General features: G+C 44.5%; 1 protein-coding gene across 5 annotated transcripts in view; it reads left to right on the forward strand.

Annotated features, from left to right (window-relative positions):
• Positions 1–26,099, forward strand: part of ENPP2 (ectonucleotide pyrophosphatase/phosphodiesterase 2) — a 135,502-nt gene that overhangs the window by 98,711 nt on the left and 10,692 nt on the right. For 4 of the 5 annotated variants that reach the window (XM_010846194.1, XM_010846199.1, XM_010846197.1 and 1 more), the window contains 9 exons: positions 683–810; positions 2,942–3,029; positions 3,194–3,281; positions 4,379–4,563; positions 8,294–8,345; positions 19,412–19,486; positions 20,775–20,911; positions 22,026–22,161; positions 22,813–22,890. In XM_010846194.1, the coding sequence (XP_010844496.1) occupies positions 683–810; positions 2,942–3,029; positions 3,194–3,281; positions 4,379–4,563; positions 8,294–8,345; positions 19,412–19,486; positions 20,775–20,911; positions 22,026–22,161; positions 22,813–22,890 (967 nt within the window). The remainder of the gene's footprint in view (positions 1–682; positions 811–2,941; positions 3,030–3,193; positions 3,282–4,378; positions 4,564–8,293; positions 8,346–19,411; positions 19,487–20,774; positions 20,912–22,025; positions 22,162–22,812; positions 22,891–26,099) is intronic. The other variant, XM_010846195.1, reaches the window with a different exon arrangement.

Raw genomic sequence — 26,099 nt, forward strand, 5'->3', positions numbered from 1 at the left:
CGCCTCCCCGTAGGGTGAGAGGAGCGTTTTCCTCGCCGCCCTGCCATCCACTGTGTTTATTTCCCTAAGAGCGTTCAAAAATCCTGGCCCATGGACAACAGCGGGCTCCCTAATGGTCTTGGCAATGATCCAGAATGGGAATATTTGATCATGCCATTAGGGCTGAAAAACCTTCATCATTGGTTAAATAGACCCTTGCACTTGCTGAACCAGGGCACAACCCCGTTCTGTTGTTTCCCCACCCAGATTAGACAGTTTAAAAGCGCCTGAGGATGTGGCCTCGTGAACCTCACCGTGCTCCCTTCTCTCTGCACCACCCCCCCCCGCCCCCGCCACCCCACCGCCTCACCCCCGGACTTAGAGTGTTTGAGAAAAGCCTTGGAGTTTGAGCTGCTCTGAGTGACGGTCCCACGAGTCAGGGACGTATCTTAAAAACTTCTAACTCCCCTCTGTGATACCCTTCCACGTCTTCTTCAACGTTACCTAATCCCCTTTGAAATTGTTTCCTGCTTTTATTATTTGATGGGCGGGGGGGCGGGGTGGGCGGGGGTGTCACAAATTCCATTTACTCACAAATTAGCCTTTCCTTTGACTTAAAACCTCCTTCAGCTTTCTGGAGAGAATGTCTTGGGCTTTTCTAGAAGACTCTCCATGCAAAATTCAATGTCCATTTATATTTCAGTGTAAAAAACCAGACCAGCACTTTAAGCCTTACTTGAAACAGCACCTTCCCAAACGTTTGCACTACGCCAACAACAGAAGGATCGAAGACGTCCATTTACTGGTGGAGCGCAGATGGCACGTCGCAAGGTACCTCAGGGACAGGAGGCCCCTGTTTCTCACCTTCATAACCATCCCCTCGGCCCCGAGGCCTTCCCTGGAGGCTCAGACAGTAAAGAATCCGCCTGCAATGCGGGAGACCTGGGTTCGATCCCTGGGTCGGAAGACCCCTGGAGAAGGGGATGGCTACCCACTCTGGTGTTCTTGCCTGGAGAATCCCATGGACAGAGGAGCCTGGCAGGCTGCAGTCCTTGGGGTCGCAAAGAGTCGCACATGATTGAGCGACTAACCCTCCACTGTATGTAGTTCTATAAGGCAGCTGCAAGACTTCCCTGGTGGCTCAGACAGTAAAGCGTCTGTCTACAGTGTGGGAGACCCGGGTTCGATCCCTAGGTTGGTAAGATCCGCTGGAGAAGGAAATGGCAACCCACTCCAGTACTCGTGCCTGGGAAGCCCCGTGGACAGAGGAGCCTGGGCTGCTACAGTCCCTGGGGTCGCACAGAGTCAGGCACGACTGAGCCACTTCACTACTCAAGGCGGCTGCAGTGCTGTAAGGTCATCAGCCATTATAAAAAGAGATTTCCTGACTTCCCCGGTGAGCCAGTGGTTAAAAAGCCACACTTCCTTTGCAGGGGGCACCTATGTGTTGATGAAGAAAACTTGGGAGTTCAGTAGAAGTTAGTAACACATGAAGACGGTTGAGCAGATTAGCATAGACCAAAGCCAGCCATTTTAATTAGCAGCACATCTTCTCAATTGAACTTGAATTGTTGAGTTATTATATGCACATATCTAATTATCCCAAGCTGAAAGTAGTTCTCCCGAGATCAAGGACTCAAACGTTTAATTTCCTTGTTTTTCCCCAAGTGCTGTACTTCAGTGCCGTGTACCTGTACGTACTTAGGAAATATTTGTTGTAATAAACATGTAAGTGTTTTGGAAAACTGCTACCTAACTCTAAGCAAAAGGCATCTTCCTGTCACAAGGAAGTTCAAATGCTTTTGATGTCTCGAGAGCACGGTTTCCGTTTTCTGCTTCTAAACAGAGCTACTGCCTCCGTAAGGCCTGGCTCTTGTTAAGCTGTGCCACTGCTACATGTGTTGAGCTTACCGCTCGGTTATACTTTGCAGTGGTATTACCAGATAAATTTGTTGACAGGGAAATCTATATGCAAATATTTCTATGGAATACAGATCTCCGTTCATTGATCAAACATCACACATTTTAAAAGCGCCAGCTGGGTGTGTGCTTAGCATGGAGCCTGCTGCTGCTGCTGAGTCGCTTCAGTCGTGTCCGACTCTGTGCGACCCCATGGACTGCAGCCCACCAGGCTCCTAGGTCCCTGGGATTGATTCTTCAGGCAAGAACACTGGAGTGGGTTGCCATTTCCTTCTCCAATGCATAAAAGTGAAAAGTGAAAGTGAAGTCACTCAGTCGTGTCCGACTCTTCGCGACCCCATGGACTGCAGCCCAGGCTCCTCCGTCCATGGGATTTTCCAGGCAAGAGTACTGGAGTGGGGTGCCATCGCCTTCCCTGAGCATGGAGCCTAGTGACAGGCATATAGAAGTGAACCAGACAGACCTGGTCCCAGAGCAGAGACTCCTGGAGCCAGAGGGGCACGTGAGCAGACAGTTGAAGGTCTGTGGCAACTCTGCACTGAGAAGGTCTGTTGGTGCCCTTTTTGCAACAGCGCTCTTCTTAAATTAGGGATGTGCGTTGTTTTCTTAGACATAATGCTACTGCATACTTAATACAGTATAGTGTAAATATACCTTTTATATGCACTGGGAAACCAGAAGCTTTGTGTGACTCCTTTAGCGTGATGGTCTCTTAATTGGGGTGGTCTGGAGCAGGGAGCAGCACCTACAGGGCGTGTCTGTGCCTGTGGCCAGTGCTCGGCTCAATACGACCGTGAGACAGGAGGAGGGCGCCAGACCTCAGGTCCCAATCTGTTCTAGGCTGATCGTCAAGGCCAAAGCACTGGGGGCAAAAAGACAGCATCATCTTTCATCACCCTGGGAATGATGCAGTCAAAGCGGAGAGAAATACGCTTGGATTAGTAAAATCCACTTCTTACAGATCTTTTTGTGCACTGGACTTTTTTTTATCAGACCAATTTTATGAGAAGTCCTGATTGACTGTACAATCGTTTCACTCTAGGAAACCTTTGGAGGTTTATAAGAAACCATCAGGAAAATGTTTTTTCCAGGGAGACCACGGATTTGATAACAAGGTCAACAGTATGCAGGTATGCTCCCAGAACTATGAATTGAAGTGTATTTTAGAGGTTCTAAAAAGGATGGGAATGGTGGTGTAAGTGAAGCTTGCAGAGTATTCATAACTGGAGGGAGGGTTGCTCCTGGATATTAGCAATGCCTAATTGTTTTTGTTTGTTTTCTTTTCTTTTGGAAGACTGTTTTTGTAGGTTATGGCCCAACATTTAAGTACAAGACCAAAGTACCTCCATTTGAAAACATTGAACTTTACAACGTTATGTGCGGTAAGTCACTTATTTCATCAAAACCAAGAAAACAATCCGGAGTTAACATATGAACTCCTTTCGATGTTGGAGAAAGAAATGAGGTGTCTGTTTTCTGGGATCACCTCATCTTTTCATTAAAAAAATGCTGTAATTTGCCCATTGGTTCAAGGGACAGAATATCATCCCCCTTCTAAGGCTTCTTTGTCTTCCTTCAACAGTTGACTAATGGGGAGTTTTCATGGTGTTGCTGTTGGCAGCCTCCGGCTAATCTAACACAGCATTACAGTCTGACACCACCGGTCACAGGCCGGGTGAAGCGAGCACTGGGCACAGCGCCCCCCACCCCGCACCCCGCCTCCATCTCTCCCAGCGCAGCCGCGCACGGCTGGCCAGCTATTTATGTGCTCCTAATTATTTTTCTTCCTGGAGTCTCTAGTTGCTGGATGAGGACAGCTTTTCCTATTTAGTAAGGGAGCGCCAGTCTGGCGGTCAGAGGGGGAGTCTGCACGTCGGGTCTCCTGGGCCCCGTCCCCTCTGGGCATCCGGCGCTCCCCGGCCCTGCCTCCGGGCTCAGGCCAGTCCCTGTGTGCCTGCTCGGCAGCCTTCTCACTCGCTCTGAAATCAGCCTGTTCATTCCACAGCGGCCCTTCAGGGCACACGGCCAGAGCCTCCTCTTGTCCTGTACTTCTGTGGAGTGCATGAGAGGGCAGGCTCGAGGTTATTTATTGATCATAAGCCCCACTTCAAAACTCGGGATAAAAAGTCTCACAGAGAAGCAGGAAGGCAACGATCCTGACGCTGATGGTCCCTGGGTTGTAGCTATCACAGACATAAAGGTGGCGAAGCGAGGCCCTATTTTCCTTCACTCTTTCTTTGTGGGAATGTCTTTCTTGATATCAGGCCATGAAAATGCTATTTTAGAAAGTTGTTGCCAAGACCTCATCAGGCAAGGATGACTTGGGAGCTCAGAAGGGAGCCTGCCGTCTGAATTTGGTTATCCCATTCTGTTTGTGTTCCAAGTTTTCCAGACCTTGGAAGGTGAATGGCTTTGACTCTCCTCCTATCTCATCAAAAACATTTACAAAATACCTGGCCCTTTTCTTTCTTCTCATCAGATCTCCTGGGATTGAAGCCAGCTCCAAATAACGGGACCCACGGGAGTCTGAACCATCTCCTGCGTACCAACACCTTCAGACCGACTGTGCCAGAGGAAGTCACCAGACCCAATTACCCAGGGGTTATGTACCTTCAGTCCGATTTTGACCTGGGCTGTACCTGTGATGATAAGGCAGAGCCAAAGGTAGAAGTAATCTTTTTTGTTCATTATGGAAGAGCCTGTCGGGTGTAGAGCAGTGCTGTCCGATAGAACTTTCTCTGATGATATGCATGGTCTTTCTGCATCGTCCAAAATAGTAGTTACTAGCTACACAGCTTTCGAGCACTTGGAACTAAATTTTTAATTTTATTTAGTGGCTTGTGGCCACCATATTGGACAGCACAGGCATAGATAATGAAGAGCAAAAAATAAAATTCATGCTATTCTGTGGAGTCGCGATTCCTAACCAAACGTTTTTCTTTTTTTCAACCTGAATCACATGTCTAGCAGTCATGGTCCCAATAGGAAACAGATGGCCCGTGCAGAAGAAGTTTTTCAAGAAGGTTTAAAGGAATTGTTTCAATCACATTTAATGAGAAGACTATTTACAAAGCTGGCAGGGTAGAGGGAAATCGAGGAGGGATGGTAAAGGCGCCTGGGGCTCCCAGGGCACCAATCTGGATCTCAACAAGAAAGGGGAGAACAGTCACCAGCACATGGAGAAAGAACCCTGTAGGCGGGGCCTGAAATTTGGGTGATGGCGCAGTCAACACACCGCAGCCTGGAGAGAGGAAGCTGGGGGTGTGAGCACGCCCTTGCCACCCCCTGCTGGTGCCTCTCGATGTTGGAGCCCAGCCACAGGGCAAGCTTGCTCTTTGATGTCCCTAGACATCAGCCTCCCGAGCACAGGGCAGGGGAGGGAAGCGGGCAGCAGGGCGCAGGTGGGCGTGCAAATAGGCGCTGCCCCGCACAGCCAGTTGGACAGTTGTTGAAACAAGCACGTGTCCAGTAATGATTTTTTTCTCGTATGTAAAAATCAATTGTATTTCTAAATATAGCAACAGACAATTGGATAATGACATTTTAAAACACTTACAATAGCGTTAAAAATATAAAATATCTAGGAATGCTGAAAACTGTAAAACAGTATTGAGAGAAATTAAAAACCTAAATAAATGAAAAGGGGACGACAGAGGATGAGATGGTTGGATGGCATCACTGACTCAACGGACGTGAGTCTGAGTAAACTCTGGGAGTTAGTGATGGACAGGGGGGCCTGGCGTGCTGCAGTCCATGGGGTCGCAAATTGTCGGACATGACTGAGCAACTGAACTGAATTGAACTGAAGTAAATGAACCGGTACTCATCATTCATTGAAGGACTCAATATTCATGGCAGTTCTTCCTAAATTAATCTATAGATTCAAAGCAATCTCATTCAAAATCCCAGTGGATATTCTTCAGCTTTTTCTTTTGTACTGGAGTATAGCCGATAATGACTGGCTTACTGAATTTTACATTGATCAATGACCTTTAAAGTTGCCAATCAGTACTCCTGACAGCAAGACACAACCAGTGTTACCACACTGAGTTGATAGGGTTCCAACACAAAGCAAAGCAATCTGCGATTTTTGCACGTGTGGTTTTATTACAGGCAATGTGTGATCTTCTCATTAGACCTCAGAAGAATGGAAACTAGTTTTCTCATTGGCCTCCCCCCCTCCCCCTGCCACTGTCTGCCTCCCGGGGCTCCTTGGGGCCTGCGAGGCACAGTCTGGGAGCCCGCCACGGGAGGGAGTTTGCTTCCTGTCCCTCCACCCGTGCCTTATTGTTTTATGTATGAGCTCATTATCTTTTTAAGTTTTCTTTTTTTTTAAATGTGGACCATTTTTAAAGTCTTTGTTGAATTTGTTTCAATATTGCTTCTGTTTTATGTTTTGGTTTTTTGGCCTCAAGGCATATAGGATCCTAACTCACTGACCAGGAGTTGAACCCTCAGCCCCTGCATTAGAAGGTGAAGTCTTAACCACTGTACTGCCAGGGGAGTCCTAGATCCCCTTTAATGTCTCCTACTTTAGCTCCTGATGAGAATTAACAGCGCTAATTAAAGTAGGTGATTCTAAGACTTCAGCTGGAGGAGTTGAGTTGCCCATGTCAACAGGAAGTGGTCTTTGAAGTGAATTCCAGTTATATTTTTAGAGGCATCTATTAGATCTTGTTTCCTGAATTACCTTTCCTCTGGGAAACAAGAAATATTTTGGTTCTTTCATCTTAAACTGTTTTGGAGGGATTCTAGATTATCTTTATTTTCTCAGTGGTTTTCTCCAAAAGACTACTTTTCTTAAAAAAAAAAAAAACACAGATATACAAAAAGGTATAAAGATGAATAAAATGAATACTTCAATATATAGACATCGTGAGAAAGAAAACGTTAAAGATGGAACGGAAGCTCCACGTGACACCCCCACCCCAATCCCACTTCCTTCCTACCTCAAAGCTAATTAATATCCTGTGCTGTGCTTAGTCGCTTAGTCATGTCTGACTCTTTGCAACCCCATGGGCTACAGCCTGCCAGGCTCCTCCGTCCAAGGGATTCTCCAGGCAAGAATACTGGAGTGAGTTGCCATGCCCTCCTCCAAGGGATCTTCCCAACCCAGAGATTGAACCCAGGTCTCCTGCACTGCAGGCAGATTCTTTACTACCTGAGCCCCCACGGAAGCCCAATATCCTGAATACAGTATATATAATTGCCATGCTGTGCTGTGCTCAGCTGTGTCTAACTCTTTGAGACCTGATTTTCCAGGCAAGACTATAGGAGTAGGTTGTCATTTCCTACTCCAGGGGATCTTCCTGACCCAGGGATCCAATTGGAGTCCCCTGCATTGGTAGGTGGGTTCTTCACCCCCCAGGAAGCCCTATAATTGCCATGGAGACCTCTGTACTTTCACTCCGTACATAGATATCTCAAATAATATATCAAGTACCTTTAGTATAGTTCCCTAAAATAACCTATAGTATAGTTTTGAATATTTTATTTTTTATTAAAAAGATGTTTTTTTGGCTGCTCCTCGAAGCATTTTGGATCCATTTCCCACACCAGGGATTGAACTGATGGCCCCTACACAGGAAATGTGGAGTCTTACCCACTGGACCGCCAGGGAAGTCCCCTGGATGTTTTATATTTTTTATGTAAATGCTGTTATACCATATGTATCCTGCATTTATTTGTTGATCACTGTATTTTAAAGATTTTTTTTACAGATTAATACATGAAGTTGTATCTCATTCATTTTTATTGCTAATATCAATAGTTATTATAATGCATAATTGTACAACTAGCGCATCATGATTTTATTCATTCTGCTACTTGAGGACGTTTGGTCATTTCCCACTGTCAGCGCCTCCCAACAGCGTGGCTACAGACATCACTGCAAGTGTCTCTATACACGTGCTGGAGGGTGCCAGGACCCACGGTGGGAAGTGGACCTGCCGAGTCACGAGTTTCAGGATTGCTGGATCATTCCACTTCTACTTTAGAAAAGCAATTTTATAAATGTGTTTGGGAATCACTTTAGTGCACCCAGAGATTAATCCAAACTTTTCAGGCAATATTAGAGTTAATGTGTATATATGTGCCCTAATCCTCATCATGGACATGGGAGGCTGGTCCCATGATTATCCATGTTTTTAAGAAAAGGAAGCAAAGTCATGGAGAGATTAAATAGCATGTTCAACACCATAGATCGCTCAGAAGTACAGCCTCAGTGTCAATTTGAGATAAAGTAGTAACACTTTATAAAGCGTGTGATATTGATGAAGCTTAGGATCCTATTTTGAATTTAGCTGGGTACTGAACAGAGAGAAGGGTGCTGGAAAGAAAGACCGTTTCTGATCTGCTTCCTTTTCCCTTTTGTTTTTTATTTTCACACATGAAGAACAAATTGGATGAACTCAACAAACACCTTCATATAAAAGAGTCCACAGAAGGTAAGGAGTTGACAGAAAAAAGAACCAGATAAGTTTTGTTTTCTGGTTTTCAAAAACTGGAGAGACTTATTTACTTCATAGTGTAAGCACAGTGTTTTCTTAAAATTTGAATTCAGATTGCAGAGTGACCTTTATGTGATCTGGCAAAGGGTATCGGTTTTTTCTCTGTATACAAGGTGCCAGCTGTGTAACAGAAAAGTTCTATTACCTTTTTTTCCCCCTTAACAGCTTTTAACCCTCTGAAAAACAGACACGCTGTTGTGTATCTGATGGGTTATAAGTTAAGGGCTGAGGGGACTTCAGATGAAGGGGATGGAAGTCACCAGTGGTAACAGCTGGTTCCTCTGCTGAAGGTTCCCCACCTGGAGAGTCGGTGTGTATGTCAAGGGGAGGGCTGCCCGGAAGGAACTGTGTTAGAACTCTCTCCCAAGAGGGTCTCGAGCCCTAACGCACCCTCCTGTTGTTCTGCATACGATTATAACACGCCTGGCTTAGCCAGCTTCTGCAAGCTTGTGATGAGAACAGAAAGCCTCAGCGGTTTGTGCATTTCTTATTCCTGTTTCAGGGTGCTGACTGTTGGCCAAGTGCTCCTCTGCCCCGTGGCACTTTCATTTTAGAGTCTGGTGTGAAGGAGCTGGCCTGGTCAGAGCACGCCCTTCTCGGGGTGGAGCCAGGCCGTGGGGCTCAGTGCCTCTGCTTTCCTTTGTTCAGCGCCTTAGCTGACTGTGAGCACCTCATGGCTTTCTCTGTCCACTCAGTCATTCTGGGTATTGATGCGCATCCTGATGCTTCTCCCGTCCCCGCTGCCCCATCTGCAGGCCTGAGTCTGCGTCCTGGGCAGAGGGACCGGGGCTGAGGGCGGAGTGTGTGCCCCTGCGTCCTGCTGACGTCCTGGTGCAGGGTCGAGTCATGTGTCCATCCTGGGGTTTCTGGCTGGGTTCGGTGCTTCTGCTTGGATGAGGCATTTCTCACTTCCGTTTCAAGTTCACTGGGGCCAGCAGGGCATGTGAAGCCCGTGGAAGAGGGACATACATTCTCTCCCCAGGGACCCCGTCCTCCACGTTCCTTGGCGATGGGTGGAAGCATATAATCCTTTACACAAGAGCAGTAAATAATTAGGAACAGTAATGTGATCTACCACCCAGGCTCTTCCTTCTGATTTTGAAATTAGATGAGGAAGAGGGGAAGCCTCCTAGGCAGGTTACTGCAGCAGAGGTGACAGCATCTTCTAACAGCAAGGGAATGACCCTTGTGTGTGAAAAAGAAGACTGAACTCAAGCATAGCTGCCCAGGTCATGCAGTCAAGACGCACATAGTCAAATTCTCTTGAGAGCATTACTTATTAGCTGACATGGTTCTGTTTATCACATGTGCTGTCTTCAATCTGATTAAGCAAAGGTTGAGGAAACCCGTGGAAGATTTTATTTCCTTGACTTATTTCTCCTCTCTGTAAAGATCTTCATCTTTTCCCTTCTTCTCTTTCTGCATATCCACCCTCCTGCTTCTCTGTGATGACGGAACACACAGGCTCTTTGACATGTCATTGGATGAACACGGCCTTAGAGAAAGGACTTGGTTGATGGAAGGTACACAAATCCACAAACTCTAGAAGTGATTCAAAGTATTTGACATCAAATCTAGTGGATGATGGTGTCTTTATATTTGGAAAAATTCCAATACTGCCAGGATCAAGAACCCGCCTGCCAGTGCAGGAGATGTAAGAGACATGTGTTCAATCCCTGGGTCGGGAAGATCCCCTGGAGGAGGGCATGACAACCCACTCCAGTATTCTTGCCTGGAGAATCGAATGGACAGAGGAGCCTGGCGGGCTGCAGTCCATGGGGTCACAAAGAGTCAGACACGACTGAATGAATTCACACACACGCACACCACGATCAAGGAGTGTAGAGTCTCATGATTTGAGTTTTTCAAACATTCAATCAGCAAGGCAGAGAAATATGACTGAAATGTTTCTTTTCTGAAAGCCACTAATGAAATAGTTATGATAGCTTTGAAGGGACACTCATGTTTTTTCTGATTCAAGCTCTGGCTCTTCATGGTCCTAAAACATTTCTGGCTGGGGAAAAAAAAAAAATCTTTCACTTCGTTTTCTGGTGGCAGTGCGCTCTTGGGACAAAACCAGCCCCACACTTGGCACAAAGAGTGGCCTCACACTGCCGAGCGCGGGAGTAAGAGGCGTCTTCTGGCGAACTGCTGACTAGCGACCTCATCGTTCCTTTGCTCTGCTCAGCGTTGAATACATCTTACTTCCCAGTGCTTTCACATCACCGGGGCTTAAAGTTTTTACTTTTTCATGGCAATGGACCCTCACGAGGATTTGTTAAGCACCTGCCCTGAGCTGGGGCTTGATTGCTGAGACGTTCTGTCAGGTTCTGTCAGCCGTCTCACCGCCAGTTCCAGGTGAATTCTTTACCACTGAGCCACTGAGCCACTGGGGAAGCCTGGGACAGCCTCTGATGATGCAAGGGAGCCTGTATTTATTTTTATTATAATTAACGGCTGAATATCAACAGACTTTTTTGATAAAGTTGTCTGAGTTTATATAGCACTGTTTGCTATGTGTGCACAATAATGGCTATTTGCAATTGCCAATAACTGGAGTGATATGAGAGAGATGCTAAAACCATTACATGAAATACAAATAACTATATGTCACTGTCTGATTGGTGCTTGTTTAAATTCTAGAGTATGTGTAAGCCTCAGCGTCCTCTCTCCTGTCTGGTTCTCTCCCTGTCTCTTGCTGTTTGTCTCCTTAAGGGCCCTGTCTCAGTCAGGGCTTCAGCTACAGAGTGCCATTTTCTTGTCTGAGTTCCTTCAGGCTGCTGTGGTGTGCCTGGTTCATAAGTCTGGTCCCCCCCGGAAATCATCGGGGTCCGCTTTGCTGAGGGGGACCTCGTGAATTCGAGGTGCTGTGTGCGCTGTGCTCAGAGTAGTCACTTCCCCTTTCTGCATATCTTTGAACATGTACTGAGGCTTTTCAGCCATTTAAAGCTCTATACAAATGTAAAGTTGTATTATTTTCCTGCCTAGTTTTTAAAAAAATACACGAGTAGGTAGCTGATTCTTTCAGAATAAATCACGTGCCCTGAACATACATTTGTACCAACCACGTCTGTAAAAGCTGTGCTTTCCAATAGTGAAACAACTCAGGGTAAATTCAAGGTAACAGAAGATGGTATATTTAATTAATGTTAGGTTATGTTTTATCACCGACTCAATGGACATGAGTTTGAGCAAACTCCAGGAGATGGCGAAGGACAGGGGGGCCTGGCGTGCTGCAGTCCATGGGGTTGCAAAGAGTTGGACACGACTCAGTGACAGAACAACAATGACAAATGTTTTATTAGAAATACTAAATTTACAGAATCAAGTCCTTCACTAAAGAACAATATAATCTTCAAAAATTATGATCTAAACTGATTTCTAAAGCCCTAATATTTCTACATTTGTAATGAATCCCAGATCTTAGTTGTATGGCTGCTATTTCTACATCAGATGTAGTTAATGTCTTGGCAAACGTACTGAATTTTCATTTTGAAATCCGTTGAATGAATGAATGAATGAGATGGGGATGCTTAAATTTCTCATAGCACGCACTTCTGGCCGTGGAGCCAGGTGGAAGTTTCACTGTAAGAATAACTGCACTGTTCATTTTCACCTTAGTCTTTTCTCTGCTTACATTACTAAGCCGTGTGTTATATTTTCTTAGTCAGACTGGCATTCACTGTCATCTTTGTGAGGAAAAGGTAAAAATCACCGTAGGACCCATGTTTGGCTCCTTATCACACCCTAAGAGAAATTATTTTGATTAGAAAAATGACTTAACCAACTAGTGATTCTTGTTAATTTAAAGCAGAGCCCTGAACAACTAGAGGGACACTTCTCTGTAGCTCTTTTCAATTATGAAATGCTTCTCACTTTTGTTATTTTACTGGAGATGTTGCTGCTGCTAAGTCGTTTCAGTCATGTCTGACTCTGTGCGACCCCATAGACGGCAGCCCACCAGGCTCCCCCGTCCCTGGGATTCTCCAGGCAAGAACACTGGAGTGGGTTGCCATTTCCTTCTCCAGTGCTCCAGTGAAAGTGAAAAGTGAGAGTGAAGTCACTCAGTCGTGTCTGACCCTTAGCGACCCCATGGACTGCAGCCCACCAGGCTCCTCCATCCATGGGATTTTCCAGCCAAGAGTACTGGAGTGGGGTGCCACTGCCTTCTCCTAACTCTCTCTTTTGTAGAGCCAATTAACAAAGAGCGTTGTGATAGTTTCAGGTAAACAGGGAAAGGACTCAGCCATATGTATACATGCATCCATTCTTCTCTAAACTCCCCTCCCATCCAGGCTGACACGTATCATCGAGCAGAGTTCCGTGTGCTATGCCTTGTTGGTTATCCACTTTAGATACAGCAGTGTGTGCATGCCCATCCCAAACTCCCAACCACCCCTTCCCCTATCCTTCCCCCAGGCAACCATAAGTTTGTTCTCTAAGTCTGTGCCTGTTTAGCAGTGTGTACATGCCTACCCCAAACTCCTAACCATCCCTTCCCCCATCCTTCCCCCAGACAACCATAAGTTTGCTCTCTAAGTGTGCCTGTTTTGTAAGTTCATTTGTATCGTTTCTTTTTAAACTCTGCATATAAGGGATGTCATGTGATATTTCTCCTTCTCCAAACACTGAATTTTAATGACTACCTATCAGTATTCCTTGCTGATGTTGAAAATTTACTAAATTTGGTGTTGTCGTTCAGTCACAGATCCTGTCCAACTCCTTGTGACCCCAGGGACTGCAGCACGCCAGTCTTCCCTGTTCTTTACCATCTCCCAGGGTTTGCTCAAACTCATGTCTATTGAGTCAATGATGCTATCCAGTCATCTCAACCTCTATTGCCTCCTTCTCCTCCTGCCCTCAATCTTTCCCACTCAGGGTCTTTCCAACAAATTGGCTCTTCTCATTAGATGGCCAAAGTATTGGAGTTTCAGCTTCAGCATCAGTCCTTCCAGTGAATATTTAGGGTTGATTTCCTTTACGATGTACTGGTTTGATCTCCTTGCTGTTCAGGGGACTCTCAAGAATCTTCTCCAACATCACAGTTCAAAAGCATCAATCCTTTGGCACTCAGCCTTCTTTATGGTCCACCTCTCACATCTGTACATAACTACTGGAAAAACTGTAGCTTTGACTGTATGGACCTTTGTCAGCCAAGTGATGTCTCTGCATTTTAAGAGTCTTTCTGGGTTGGTCATAGCTTTCCTTCCAAGGAGCAAGTGTCTTCTGATTTCATGGCTGCAATCAGCATCCACAGTGATTTTCAGTCAGTTCAGTCACTCAGTTGTGTCTGACTCTTGTGACCCCATGGACTGCAGCACACCAGGCCTCCCTGTCCATCACCACCTCCTGGAGTTTGCTCAAACTCATGTCCATTGAGTCGGTGATGCCATTCCAACCGTCTCATCCTCTGTCATCCCTTTCTTCTCCTGCCTTCGATCTTTCCCAGCATCAGGGTATTTTCCAGTGAGTTAGTTCTTTGCATCAGGTGGCTAAAGTATTGGAGTTTCAACTTCAGTATCAGTCCTTCCAGTGAATATTCAGGACTAATTTCCTTTAGGATGGCCTGGTTGGATCTCCTTGCTGTCCAAGGGGCTCTCAAGAGTCTTCTCCAACACCACAGTTCAAAAGCATCAATTCTTCAGCGCTCAGCTTTCTTTATAGTCCAACTCTCACATCCATACATGACCACTGGAAAAACCACAGCCTTGACTAGACAGGACACCGTCTGAGTGGTGGGCTTCCCTGGTGGCGCAAAGAGTAAAGCATCTGCCTGCGATGAGGGAGACCTGGGGAGAAACGATCCCTGGGTGGGGAAGATCCCCTGGAGAAGGAAATGGCAATCCACTCCAGTATTCTTGCCTTAAGAATCCCATGGATGGAGGAGCCTGGTAGGCTACAGTCCACAGGGTCACAAGGAGCCAGACATCATTGTGGCTTGTTGGCTCTGATTAAATTATAGGACTTCTCTGGTGGCTCAGACGGTAAAGCATCTGTCTGCAATGCGGGAGACCCGGGTTCAATCCCTGGGTCGGGAAAATCCCCTGGAGAAGGAAATGGCAGCCCACTCCAGTACTATTGTCCATGGAAAATCTCATGGACAGAGGAGCCTGGTAGGCTACAGTCCATGGGGTCGCAAAGAGTCAGACACAACTGAGTGACTCCACTTTCTTTCACTTTCTTTCTTTGACTAGACAGACCTGTGTTGGCAAAGTAATGTCTTTGCTTTTTACTATGCTGTCTAGGTTGCTCATAACTTTTCTTCCAAGGAGCAAGCATCTTTTAATTTCATGCTGCAGTCACCATCTGCAGTGATTTTGGAGCCCCTCAAAATAAAGTCTCTCTGTTTCCACTGTTTCCCCATCTATTTGCCATGAAGGGATGGGACCAGATGCCATGATCTTAGTTTTCTGAGTGTTGAGTTTTAAGCCAACTTTTTCACTCTCCTGTTTCACTTTCATCAAGAGGCTCTTTAGTTCCTCTTCGCTTTCTGTCATAAGTGTGGTGTCATCTGTCTATCTGAGGTTGTTGATATTTCTCCTGGCAATCTTGATTCTATTAGAGTAGTATCATCTGCATATCTGAAGCTGTTGATCTTTCTCTTGGCAGTCTTGATTCTCGCTTATAATTCATCCATGCCAGCATTTCACATGATGTACTCTGCATATAAGTTAAATAAGCAGGGTGACAGTATACAGCCTTGTCATATTCCTTTACCAATTTTGAAACAATCTGTTCTTTGATATCTGGTTCTAACTGTTGCTTCTTGACCTGCATACTGGTTTCTCAGGAGACAGGTAAGGTGGTCTGGTATTTCCATCTCTTTAAGAATCGTCCAGTTTGTTGTGATCTACACAGTCAAAGGCTTCAGTATAGTCAGTAAATCAGAAGTAGAAGTCTTTCTGGAATTCCCTTGCTTTTTCTATGATCCAACAAATGTTGGCAATTTGATCTCTGGTTCCTCTGCTTCTTCTAAATCCAGCTTGTACATCTGGAAGTTCTCGGTTCACGTCCTGCTGAAGCCCACCTTACAGGATCTTGAGCATAACCTTGCTATGAATGCAATCACAGAATAGTTTGAGCATTCTTCGGCATTGACCTACTTTGGGACTGGAATGAAAACTGCCCTTTTCTGGTCCTGTGGCCCCTGCTGAGTTTTCCAAAGTTGCTGGCGTACTGAGCGCAGCACTGAAACGGGATTGTCTTTTAGGGTTTGAGAGAGCTCAGCTGGGGTGCCGTCACCTCCGCTAGCTTTGTTCATAGTGATGCTTCCTAAGGCCCACTGGGCTTCACACTCCAGAACGGCTGGCTCTAGGTGAGTGACCACACCATCATGGTTATCGAGATCATTAAGGCCTTTTTTGTATAGTTCTCCTGGGTATTCTTGACACCTCTTCTTAATATCTTCTGGTTCTGTTAGGTCCTTACCCTTTCTGTCCTTGGTCTGCCCATTCTTGTATGAAATGTTCCCTTGGTATCTCTAATTTTCTTGAAGAGCTCTCTGGTCTTTCCCATTCTGTTGTTTTCCTCTTTCTTTGCATTGTTCACTTAAGAAGGCTTTCTTATCTCTCCTTGCTATTCTCTGGAACTCTGCATTCAGTTCGGTCTATCTTTCCCTTTCTCCCTTGCCTTTCGCTTCTCTTCTTTTCTCAAATATCTGTAAAGCCTCCTCAGACAGCCACTTTGCCATCCTGTATTTCTTTTTCTTTGGAATGGTTTTGGTTACTGCATCCTGTACAGTGTTACAAACCTCTGTCCATAGTTCTTCCGGCACTCTGTCTACCAGATCCAATCCCTTCAATCTATTCATCACCTCCACTGTATAATGGTAAGGGATTTGATGTAGGTCATACCAGAATGGCCTAGTGATTTTTCCCTACTTTTTTCAATTTAAGCCTGAATTTACCAAATGCCCTTTACTAAATGACCACACTACAACTACGCTGGACCGAGACAGAGCGAGGCACTTTACAGATTTGCTTGTAAAGAGTGCAGCATCTCAGAGAGCTATGAGGCTCTGGGAGGTTAGGTTAGAGAATCACAAAGCTATAAAGAGCTGAGATGAGATCTGACTCCAGTTCTCCTGGACACTAAAGCCTCTGTGCTTCCCTCTGTAAATGCTTCCTATTTTAAGGGTCGGAATAAAGAGAGAGTGTTTTGAGAGAATCTCAGTGCACAGCAGGGTTTGGAAGTTGTTTCTGAAGCAGTAGATGCTTGGATACAAACCGCTGGTCATATGAGCTCCTCAGCAGGCATGACTGAGTCCGAGCTCCTGCCTGGAGTAAGTGGGCCTTCCACCCAGCGTGTTCTCTATTAGAATAACCTGGCAGGCGGCATCCACCTGGAGACTGTCCAAGAAGCTAGGAGAAGAGTAATGGGCCGAGGCAGAGACCTGGATTCTGGGTGCTGTCGTGTAGCTGAATTACCTCACACAATCATGAATCCTCAGTTCCTGCATCAGTAAGATGAAGATGACACTGGTCTGCCCAGTCTATCTCTTGGGGTTATAGTAGACGGGTCATATGTAGAAAGCCAGGTCTTGAAAGTCATAAAGAACAATATTTTGTTTTCAAATAAAACAGTCATTTATTTATCCAGGTCAATATCTGGCAACGTTGGAGGCAGAGATACAGTGGTAAACAAAACAAAAGCGCTGTCCTCATTAAGTTATTATTTTATTGTGAGATTCAGCCTGCTGATGAGTTACAGCACAGTGCTTTAAAGGCCGAGGTAAGAAAGACCAGAGCACCGACAGAGGCGTCCAGTCTAATCCCAGAAGCGGTTTACTCGGCAGTAAATGATAGTGGACACTCATAAGGCAAAGGGGAGAAAGGAGGTAGGAAAAGCAGAGACCTGGGGTAGAGCTTCTGTGGTAAAATGTAAGAGCGTATTATTGTGGGAGTGAATGTTTAAAACACAAACAGAAAAAGAGGAGAGATTTTCATGTGGCTCTCAAGTCAGCCAGCTAATCTATGGGAATATGGGTCAGAAAGCTGAAGAGGGAAAAGAAATACACACTCCAGTCTGGACAAGCAAACGCTGGAAGACAAAAAAAGAGGGCTGGGGAAGTCCATACCACTTGAAAAGATTCGCCTCCCAGTACTTGCCAAATGTGGTATCTGGAGGGGAACTGTGGCATGTCCCGAGAATTCCAGACGCTATTGTAAACAGGGGACTGGGGTGTGGCGTGGAGGCTCCGTCTGGAATCTCATGGAGTAGGAACCCAGCCTGGAAAGACAAAAGTTATGCTAGACCTGTGTCAAGAAGTCACGAGGAACGTATTTCGAAACTAGAAGTTCATCTCCAGGGTGGCTGGTCTCAGGACAGGGCCCTTACATGCACAAAGACTGAGCTCCAAGTCCTCTCTGTGGCTCAACCAACAGGGACTTTTTGCTACCCAGAAATGCCGTGAATGACTTGCCTAAGGTGTCGTATGGAGTAGCAGAGTCAGGCAGTGACCAAGAACCTGTGATTCTTTGATACCCTGATAAACCGAAAAGGCTCACTCAGTCGTGTCCGACTCTTTGCGACCCCGTGGACTGTAGCCCTCCAGGCTCCTCTGTCCATGGGATTATCCAGGCAGGACTGCTGGAGGGGGTAGCCATGCCCTCCTCCAGGGGATCTTCACAACCCAGAGATCGAACCCCGGTCTCCTGCATTGTAGGCAGACTCTAACACTGAACCACCAGGGAAGCCCTGATAAACCCCAAAAGGGAAATCTAAATTTGGATTCTGGGCTTAAAATGCTTCTTACTGCAAAGATTTCACCTCTTATAGGGCTTCAGGAAGACTCAAGTAGGTTCCTTCAGTCATTGGGGAGCTCGTGGGCTCTTAGAAGACTGCCAAAGCTACTACTTTTCTTTTTTTTTTTTTTTTTGCTTCATCTCATATATGGTCAGTTAACAACTGAGGAAAAGTGAGTCAGATAATGATATCTTTGTGCTCTGTGTGCCAAAAACTCCAGTAGTGCATATACTGGGAGCTAGGAAGCCCACATTTCTGAAGAAAATTGAGTCTGTACATATAGAGCAAAAGCGTAAGTAGAGATGGAGAAGCTTAACTAGAGAAACGTTTCAAGAGAAAGGGACTCTTCGGATGCCTTGTCCCCTTTTTCTCCCCTTTCTCCCTCTTGTCCCCTTGTCTTTTCCGTGGGAGCTGAACGATGAGACCATGTTATTTGTCGTCCCCTTTTGAGGGTGAGAAGAGCGACTGTGCCAGGACATAGGTGTAGTTGGGACGTGGGTTCACTGTGTCTTAGCTCCCTAAGCTCCGGAGGGCTGCACTGACGCCCTCATCCCCGTCTGTGGCGGGTGCCGTTCTCTGTGCTCCTGTTCGGCCACGTCAGTGTCTCTGCTGGAGTGGGCGCCAGGCTGCCTTTCAGTTATCCACGCTATGTTTCTGTCTCCCGTGGAACTGTGAGCTCCTGGAGGCTGAAAGCCTCAAGACTTCCAGCCTTGTCTGGAGAATCCCATGGACAGGAGCCTGGCAGGCTGCAGTCCATGGGGTCACACAGAGCTGGACACTGAATGACCTAGCACGCACACATGATTTATCTCTGTCCCATAAGCCAAGATCTGACACTCAGGTTTGACAAGGGAGGGTATACTGACAACACATTTGAAGGGAGACAAGTGACAGGATTGGTGGCAAAGTTATTCCCAGGGGAAAGAGAAGGCGTCACGTGTCATAGCATAGAGTTGCTGACAGTGATCACGGGCAGTCCTGCAAATCAGTCAGCCTTCATGGAACGGAGGGGTGACAAGTAAGGAGGAACCAGAGCTGGTGGGGTCTACAGCCTGCCCGACTGCTGACTGACGCCTGCTCCAAAGAGGGGTGGTGCGCGAAGGAGCACAGTCGCTCTTTTGCTGTGCTCCTTAATGGGATAGACTGGGTAATCTACCAGGTTTGCATTTGAGCTTGGAGGAATGTGTTGGGTAAGCATGAAAACTTGAATGATAAAAAGAGAATAGCTTCTCAAAGAATCTTGATACTTCTGCTTCCAGCTGAAACCAGGAAATTCAGAGGCAGCAAAAATGAAATCAAGGAAAACGTTAATGGAAATTTTGAACCTAGAAAAGGTTTGGTTTGAGTTTTGAAGGACAGTCTGACCTGGTTAATAACTGCTCCCAAGTACTACTGTTATGATTTGCAGGCTTTTTATGTGTTTGTTATATATTTCATTTATATAATATTTAGCCTATTATTTTCTAATTCTTAGGGGTGGGTCCCTAAATTCAGCAGCTTAACCAAGGCTTCTACATTTACTGCAGTGCTGATGAAGCCCAACTACCCTGAACAGGCTTGTGTTGTAACAGTGTGGGCTGTTTTGCCTCAAATCAGCAGTTCTGCTTGGGAGGGTCATGCAAAGTAATCTACAGAGTTTTCTCTGTTACTTGTGTAGAATGGTAATACTTTAATTAAAGCAACATGTATATATAATTTAATAAGTGATTGCCAGAAATGATTTTCTCTAATAGAAATCATAGCAAATTTTTTTTTTTGGTTATCACTTAGGGAATCGTGAATTGCCGAAGCCTCAGTCGCTAACTATTTTGATCTGTAGGACCCCAATTTCTAAGGGTCCATGGCAATTCTGACTTTGGCCTCTCTAAAATGTGCAGATCAAGCTTGAGGCAGTTATTGTGGGTGTGGCATGAAGGTTTGCCTGCTCGTGTCCCCTGTCTTCTTCTCAGAAGATGAAGGTTTCAAACCTTTATTTTTCGTAAGAGGAATCTACCTTCTGGGGTCTTAAATGAGTTCTTTGCTAACTGACAACCTTCCTTTTGTATTCAAAGGACCCTCTTGAATGCCACTTATTTTATCTATACATGTTCCTTTAAGTTCTTACCTAAAGGGTTTTCCTACGTGTCACAAAGCTACTTACTTTAAACGCTCATTACTGCTCACTTTTTATGCTGAAATAATGCATATTTGAGTTGCAGTTTACAAATAATGATCAAAGAGTGCCTTTCTCTTAATTAAATCGTTGGTTAATTTGATAAGCCTTTCAGGGTCAAAGGAATTAATTCTATAAAAATACAACTGTCTTGACTTCCCATTCAGCTGAATCACTTCACAATTTTCTTTCCCATGTGGATTAAAATTCTTTACAACTGGAAAATAATTATTAAAATAAATATGGCATTTGAATTACAGTTTTGGTGACTGGAAGCCTTGACCCATGCGTAGGTGATCAAATAAACCACCAAAGTGATAGGAACACTAACCTGATTAAATTAAGGAGAAGGAACTACATTATTAATAGTAAGCAAGCAAATGTTGGACAACTTGACTCTCTTCATTTGAGTCTTTAACATTTGATGTACATTTTAATCTGTATTTAAGACATTATTTTTTCTCTCCTAGAGAGACATCTCCTCTACGGACGGCCTGCCGTGCTCTATCGGACTAGATATGATATCTTATATCACACTGACTTTGAAAGCGGTTATAGTGAAATATTTCTAATGCCACTCTGGACATCATACACTGTTTCCAAACAGGTCATTGAGAACATTGGGTTTCATGTTCTTCATGTCATTACGCTCCGTGCCTTAATAGAATGATTGCTGGCGGAACAGAATTTTGTTTTAGAAAAGACTTTAATTTTTCCTGATGAAAGAAATCCTACATTGGGTCTATTGTAAAATATTTTGAATTAGGCTTTCTGCCATGTTCTAACTTCACGGTAATATGTAAAATGGCATAGCATACTAATTCTGTTAGTTTCTTTGACTGTGCTTGTCATGCCCCAGTAGTTTCAGAAGCTATCAAGATTTGGCTGTGAGTTTTAATAGACTTATTATTTAGAGCAGTTTTAGGTTCACAGCAAAACTGAATGGAAAGGACAGAGATTTCCCATATACCCACAGCTCCACACATCACAGCCTGACCCACTAACATCTTGTTTTTTTTTTTTTTAATGAAGGTTTGTTTTATGTTGGGGTTTCAGTTTTGGTAAAGATGAGATAGTTCAGTTTATATCAGAAATTAGAAAAATTTATTACAGTTGAGATATGTTTCTAATTTTTGAATACAAAGGACTACTTCAACTGCCCCAAACATAGCTTCTTGTTATTTGTACTCGGGCACATACAATACATAAACAGTTATTTTTTTTAAATAGGAGATATGTCTATATTATTCCTGAGAATATTATTTTTTAAGCTGTCTTCTGTGGAATCTCATTATGTCAACAGTGAGATTTCTGCCTTCTGTATTATTGTTTTACCTAAGACTGATAAGAGAGTTCTGCTAGTAGAAAAAGAGAGTTTGAAAATTACTAGCTTAATGCATTTGAAAGTGAGATCTTTTTTTTTTTTTTTAAGAGTATATTTTTCTTTTTTTGGCCAAGTGGCACGTGGGATCTTAGTTCCCTGACCAGGTATTGAACCTCACCCTCTGAGTTAGAAGTATGGAGTCTTAGCCACTGGACTGCCAAGGAAGTCCTCTCTTTTTTGTTTATTTAAAGAGGGACTATCAGAGTATAAGCTATAGTAACAGCTAATGGGGTTCTGGCTTTGGCTGTTTGGAACCAAGCAGTCTGGTTCAGTGCCCCTGTTGGTCTGGTACTATCTCCCCCACGGCTTTGCTGACGACCTGTGACTCACCGTTCAGGCTGACGTCTCTGACATCCCTGCACACCTGACCAACTGTGTCCGGCCCGACGTCCGCGTTTCTCCGAGTTTCAGTCAGAGCTGTTTGGCCTACAAAAATGATAAACAGATGTCCTATGGATTCCTCTTTCCTCCCTGTAAGTTACAGAAGACCAGGATCTAACCATTCTAGAGGGGTGTTATTTTGTGGAGTCTGGCGTGTGCAACTTGGTATTTAGGATTTCGGTGGTTTTTAGAGGGGTGCTCAAGAGGTTGAGGAGATGAATTTCTCTGGGAGCCTTCCAAAAGCAGCCAGAAAAAGAGACCAGCTTTCACAAATCCTATTCCCGGGGAGTTCTAAAGTGCAAGGGAACATTCAGTGTGTCTCCTGACATCATTAAATGAGAATCTAAAAGTGAAATAGGAAATTAATAAGACATTAATCTTTTAAATAATACTATAGATGTGATCTCTTAATACATGAAGCCCTTTAATTATCTCTCATTACCTTGATGACATTTTTTAAAGTCCAAATTACACCGGTAAAGTCAAGGAACTCTTTTACATAATACTTAGTAGACCCAAGATTAGGTTGGAAGCAAAAGAACATGAAAATTTTATTTAAGAACGAGTGAGTGAAGAAGAGAGGTGGAGTGGGAAGAGAAGTAGGCGATGGCACATAAGAGGGGTAAGTGGAAATGAAAGAGCAGGTCCAGTCATCGCATGTTATTTGGGTCATTTTACAAGATTACTTTTTTTTATTGATGTCGATTTTAGTGTGTAATAGTATTTGTTTTCCTAATGTTTAGATCTGAGCTCGTCCCCAGAAGCTAAATATGATGCATTCCTTGTAACCAATATGGTTCCAATGTATCCTGCTTTTAAACGTAAGTCCAATATTTACCTAGTAGATTATTATTTGTGGGAAGAAATGTTTCTAAATTTACCACTTACCTTTCCTACCTCTATATTCATTTTAATAACTTTCATGTGTTTAGCCTTTATTATTTTCAGCAGCCTTTAATGTAAATTCTCTACTGCTAATCCAAATTATGAATCTGCGAGGGAGCTTGATGGATTATTATTTAGCCCTTGTTTATAGTTAAGAAATTAAAGTCACAAGAAGTGACTCGGGTCATGAATGGTAGAAGCTAAGCTAAACCAAGTTTGTGCTTCTAGTCTGTTGTTCTCCGTATTTCAATGCTCACGCTATAGGTGGTTTAGAGAGTCTTCTCTGTATTTTGGATGCTATCTAACATTTAATAGCATCTGTATTTATTTATTAAATGTTATAGTAAAAGCCATTAACAGTCCTTCCTTTAGGGGAATGGTGATGATGTAGTCTGAATATTGATCCTGAAACCTAGCAAGACTTAATGAGTCTTCTGAATCATCAAAGTATAAATTCAGCTGGTTTTCAGGCTGTGTAAATTATATACACTCATAATTTCTTTCTATACAATATAAATATTTGTGAGTGATAGTGATGAAATGAATGGCATAAGCATGGTGAGCTCTGGCTCCCAAACTGAGTTCTGGTCCCTGGAGTGTGACCACTGCCTGTGTGATCATAGAAATGCCATTTCGCCTCTCATTTGTAAAATGATAAGATTTGATTGCATGACTTCTATGGCTTATATGGATTTGTAACTTAATTGTCCAATGAACAAAATAATCCATTTTCTATTTCTGATAACAAAGAATTTATTCACTTGCCCATACATCTATCCATTCATCTATCTTCCTTCCATCCATCCATCCGTCCATTAATTTTCCAACCATCCATTTATCCATCCAACCATCCATTTATCCATCTTCCTTCCATCTACCATGCATGCATGCATCCATCCATCCATGTCTTCAAAGACAGAGAAGGCATTGTGGAGTAGACTTGACCTCCCTTTATTTCATTTACAGCAAGCAGACCTGGATACTTCTAGGAAGGGTGGGAAAGGGAAACATTTCTACATAATTTTACTTAGTAAAGGAGCATTGGGCTGTGTTACATGACTCTGAGGACTAAAATACAATTTCAGAACAGAAACATGAGATGGTGCAGTGTCATCTACGGGGCCAAGCCTCCTCAACTTGCCATCAGTGAAATGGCCAGCATGGTTTAGAGAAAAAAATGTTTATTTGATGTCCTCAGTTAGTAAATAAGGGCTTATTCAAAGGTAGAATCTGTTGCATATAAGTGAAAATTTAAAGTATGCTTTTAAAAGGAGGTTTCCTGGTTTGTTCTCAGGCCCAGTGGAGAAATGTTTCATAAACTCACGTAAATCCATTTGTCATAATATTACATGGAATGCAGCTGCATTGAGTTTCCACAAATCTGGGTTTCCTGGATTTCTTTCTTCTTTGCTGATGCCTTTTTGACCAAGCAGCAATAAAGGAAACACACACACGGTCCCACCCTGAGGCTGGTGTGGCCAGAGGCCCTTCACAGAGGGCCCGCTGTTCTTCAGTGGGGATGGCTTTTCACAGGCCACATTTCTGCGGGTTTGGCCTTTTGACTGTTCCCATTGTTATTTCTTTCCCTCTGTGCCTCTCCAATTTTTATGCTTAAGTTAACATTTGAACTTTTCCCCCACTGTCCTCCCTTCTTTATTGCAAATAATTATCCGTGGTGTTTTGGCTCTGGTGGCTGCTCTGTCCTTCTCATTTAGAATAGAGGATCATCAGCAGTTGAAACCCCATGGGAAAAATGCCCAAGTATTTTTTAATTAGAGGAGGTAAGAAATGATAACAGCCTGGACCTCATAACCCCCATGTATCAGGTTGGCCAACAAGTTCGAGTTTTTCAATCACATCGTACAGAAAAACCTGAATGAGTCCTTTGACCACCCAATAGCGTCGAGTGCAGTAAGTCACATCTAACATTTTGGAGCCAGCTTCTCTGGTTTGCGTTGCCTGTCCTCTCTTGCCTTTTCTCTTCTCCCTTCCACCCCTGTCCTTCCCCGGCGATCGACTGTAGTGGAATTGGAGCTAGCCTGGACAGGAAAAGTCTTCTCTAGAGGATGACCATGAAACTGAGAAATGCAGAGTGGAGGAGACACCCGGGAATCACAGACCAAGGGCGAGTTTTCCAGATAGAGGGAGGAGCATGTGCGGCGCCTTACTCTGAAGCACGTTCAGCAAGCAGGGGCAGAAGCCTGTAGCTGGGGGGAAGAATGGGAAGGAGAGCCACAGAGGGAGGCAGGGGCCATGGTGGAGAGCTGCGGGTTTACTCTAATTACGGGAGAAATCATCTGGAGTGTGAGAAAAGGGTGCTGGGGAGTGTGAGTCACTCTCCGATTCATGGTGTAAGAGGATCCGTCTGGCTGCTCCAGAGAATGGCCTCATACAGCCCGCGGGCCCCAGGGGACCAGTTTTGTGGAAGACAGTTTTTCTGTGATGGGAAGGGGATGGTTTGGGGGGATGATTCAAGTGCATTTCATGTATTGGGTGCTTTATTTCTGGTATGACATCAACTCCACATCAGATCATCAGGCATTAGATCTGGAGGTTGGGGACCCCTGAGCTACACGGAAAGAAGAGTTTCTCCCAGGGGGCCCAGGAAGTAGTCTTTTGTGGTAGCTCATGGCAGAGAAGATGGTGGCTTAGATCAGTGTGGACGCAGTGAGAATGGTGAGAAGTGGTCAGCTTTAGAAGACTGGGCTGTGTTTTGGAGGTCTCACTGACAGGAGTTTGCCACATGTGTATGAACAGAGCAGACAAGTCCAGGGTGAGTCCTAGGATTTTGACCCGAACATCTGAGAGCGAGTGCCACTGACTGTGATGGAGAAGCCAAGAGATGGAACAGGAGTGAAAAGGAGAATTAAGAACTCTGTTTGAATAATTTTTTGTTAGATATGATTATGAAGTCTTCAAATGCACAGTGAGATGGGTGGTTGGACATGTCTGGAGCTGCATGGAAAGGTTAGGGCTAGAGACATAAACTTGGGAATTACTCTACCTATGACATCGTGAAAGAAAAAAAAGTAGATTAAGGCCTTTTTTCAATTTTTCACAAACACTGTACTTCCTCCGTTGCACAGCTATTCTGTCTTCCTGGAATGTTCTGTCTCTATCCCTTTGCTCAAAAAACCCCCCTATC

The sequence above is a fragment of the Bison bison genome, unplaced genomic scaffold (genome assembly GCF_000754665.1).
Source record: "Bison bison bison isolate TAMUID 2011002044 unplaced genomic scaffold, Bison_UMD1.0 scf7180017864233, whole genome shotgun sequence".
Lineage (NCBI taxonomy): Eukaryota > Metazoa > Chordata > Mammalia > Artiodactyla > Bovidae > Bison > Bison bison.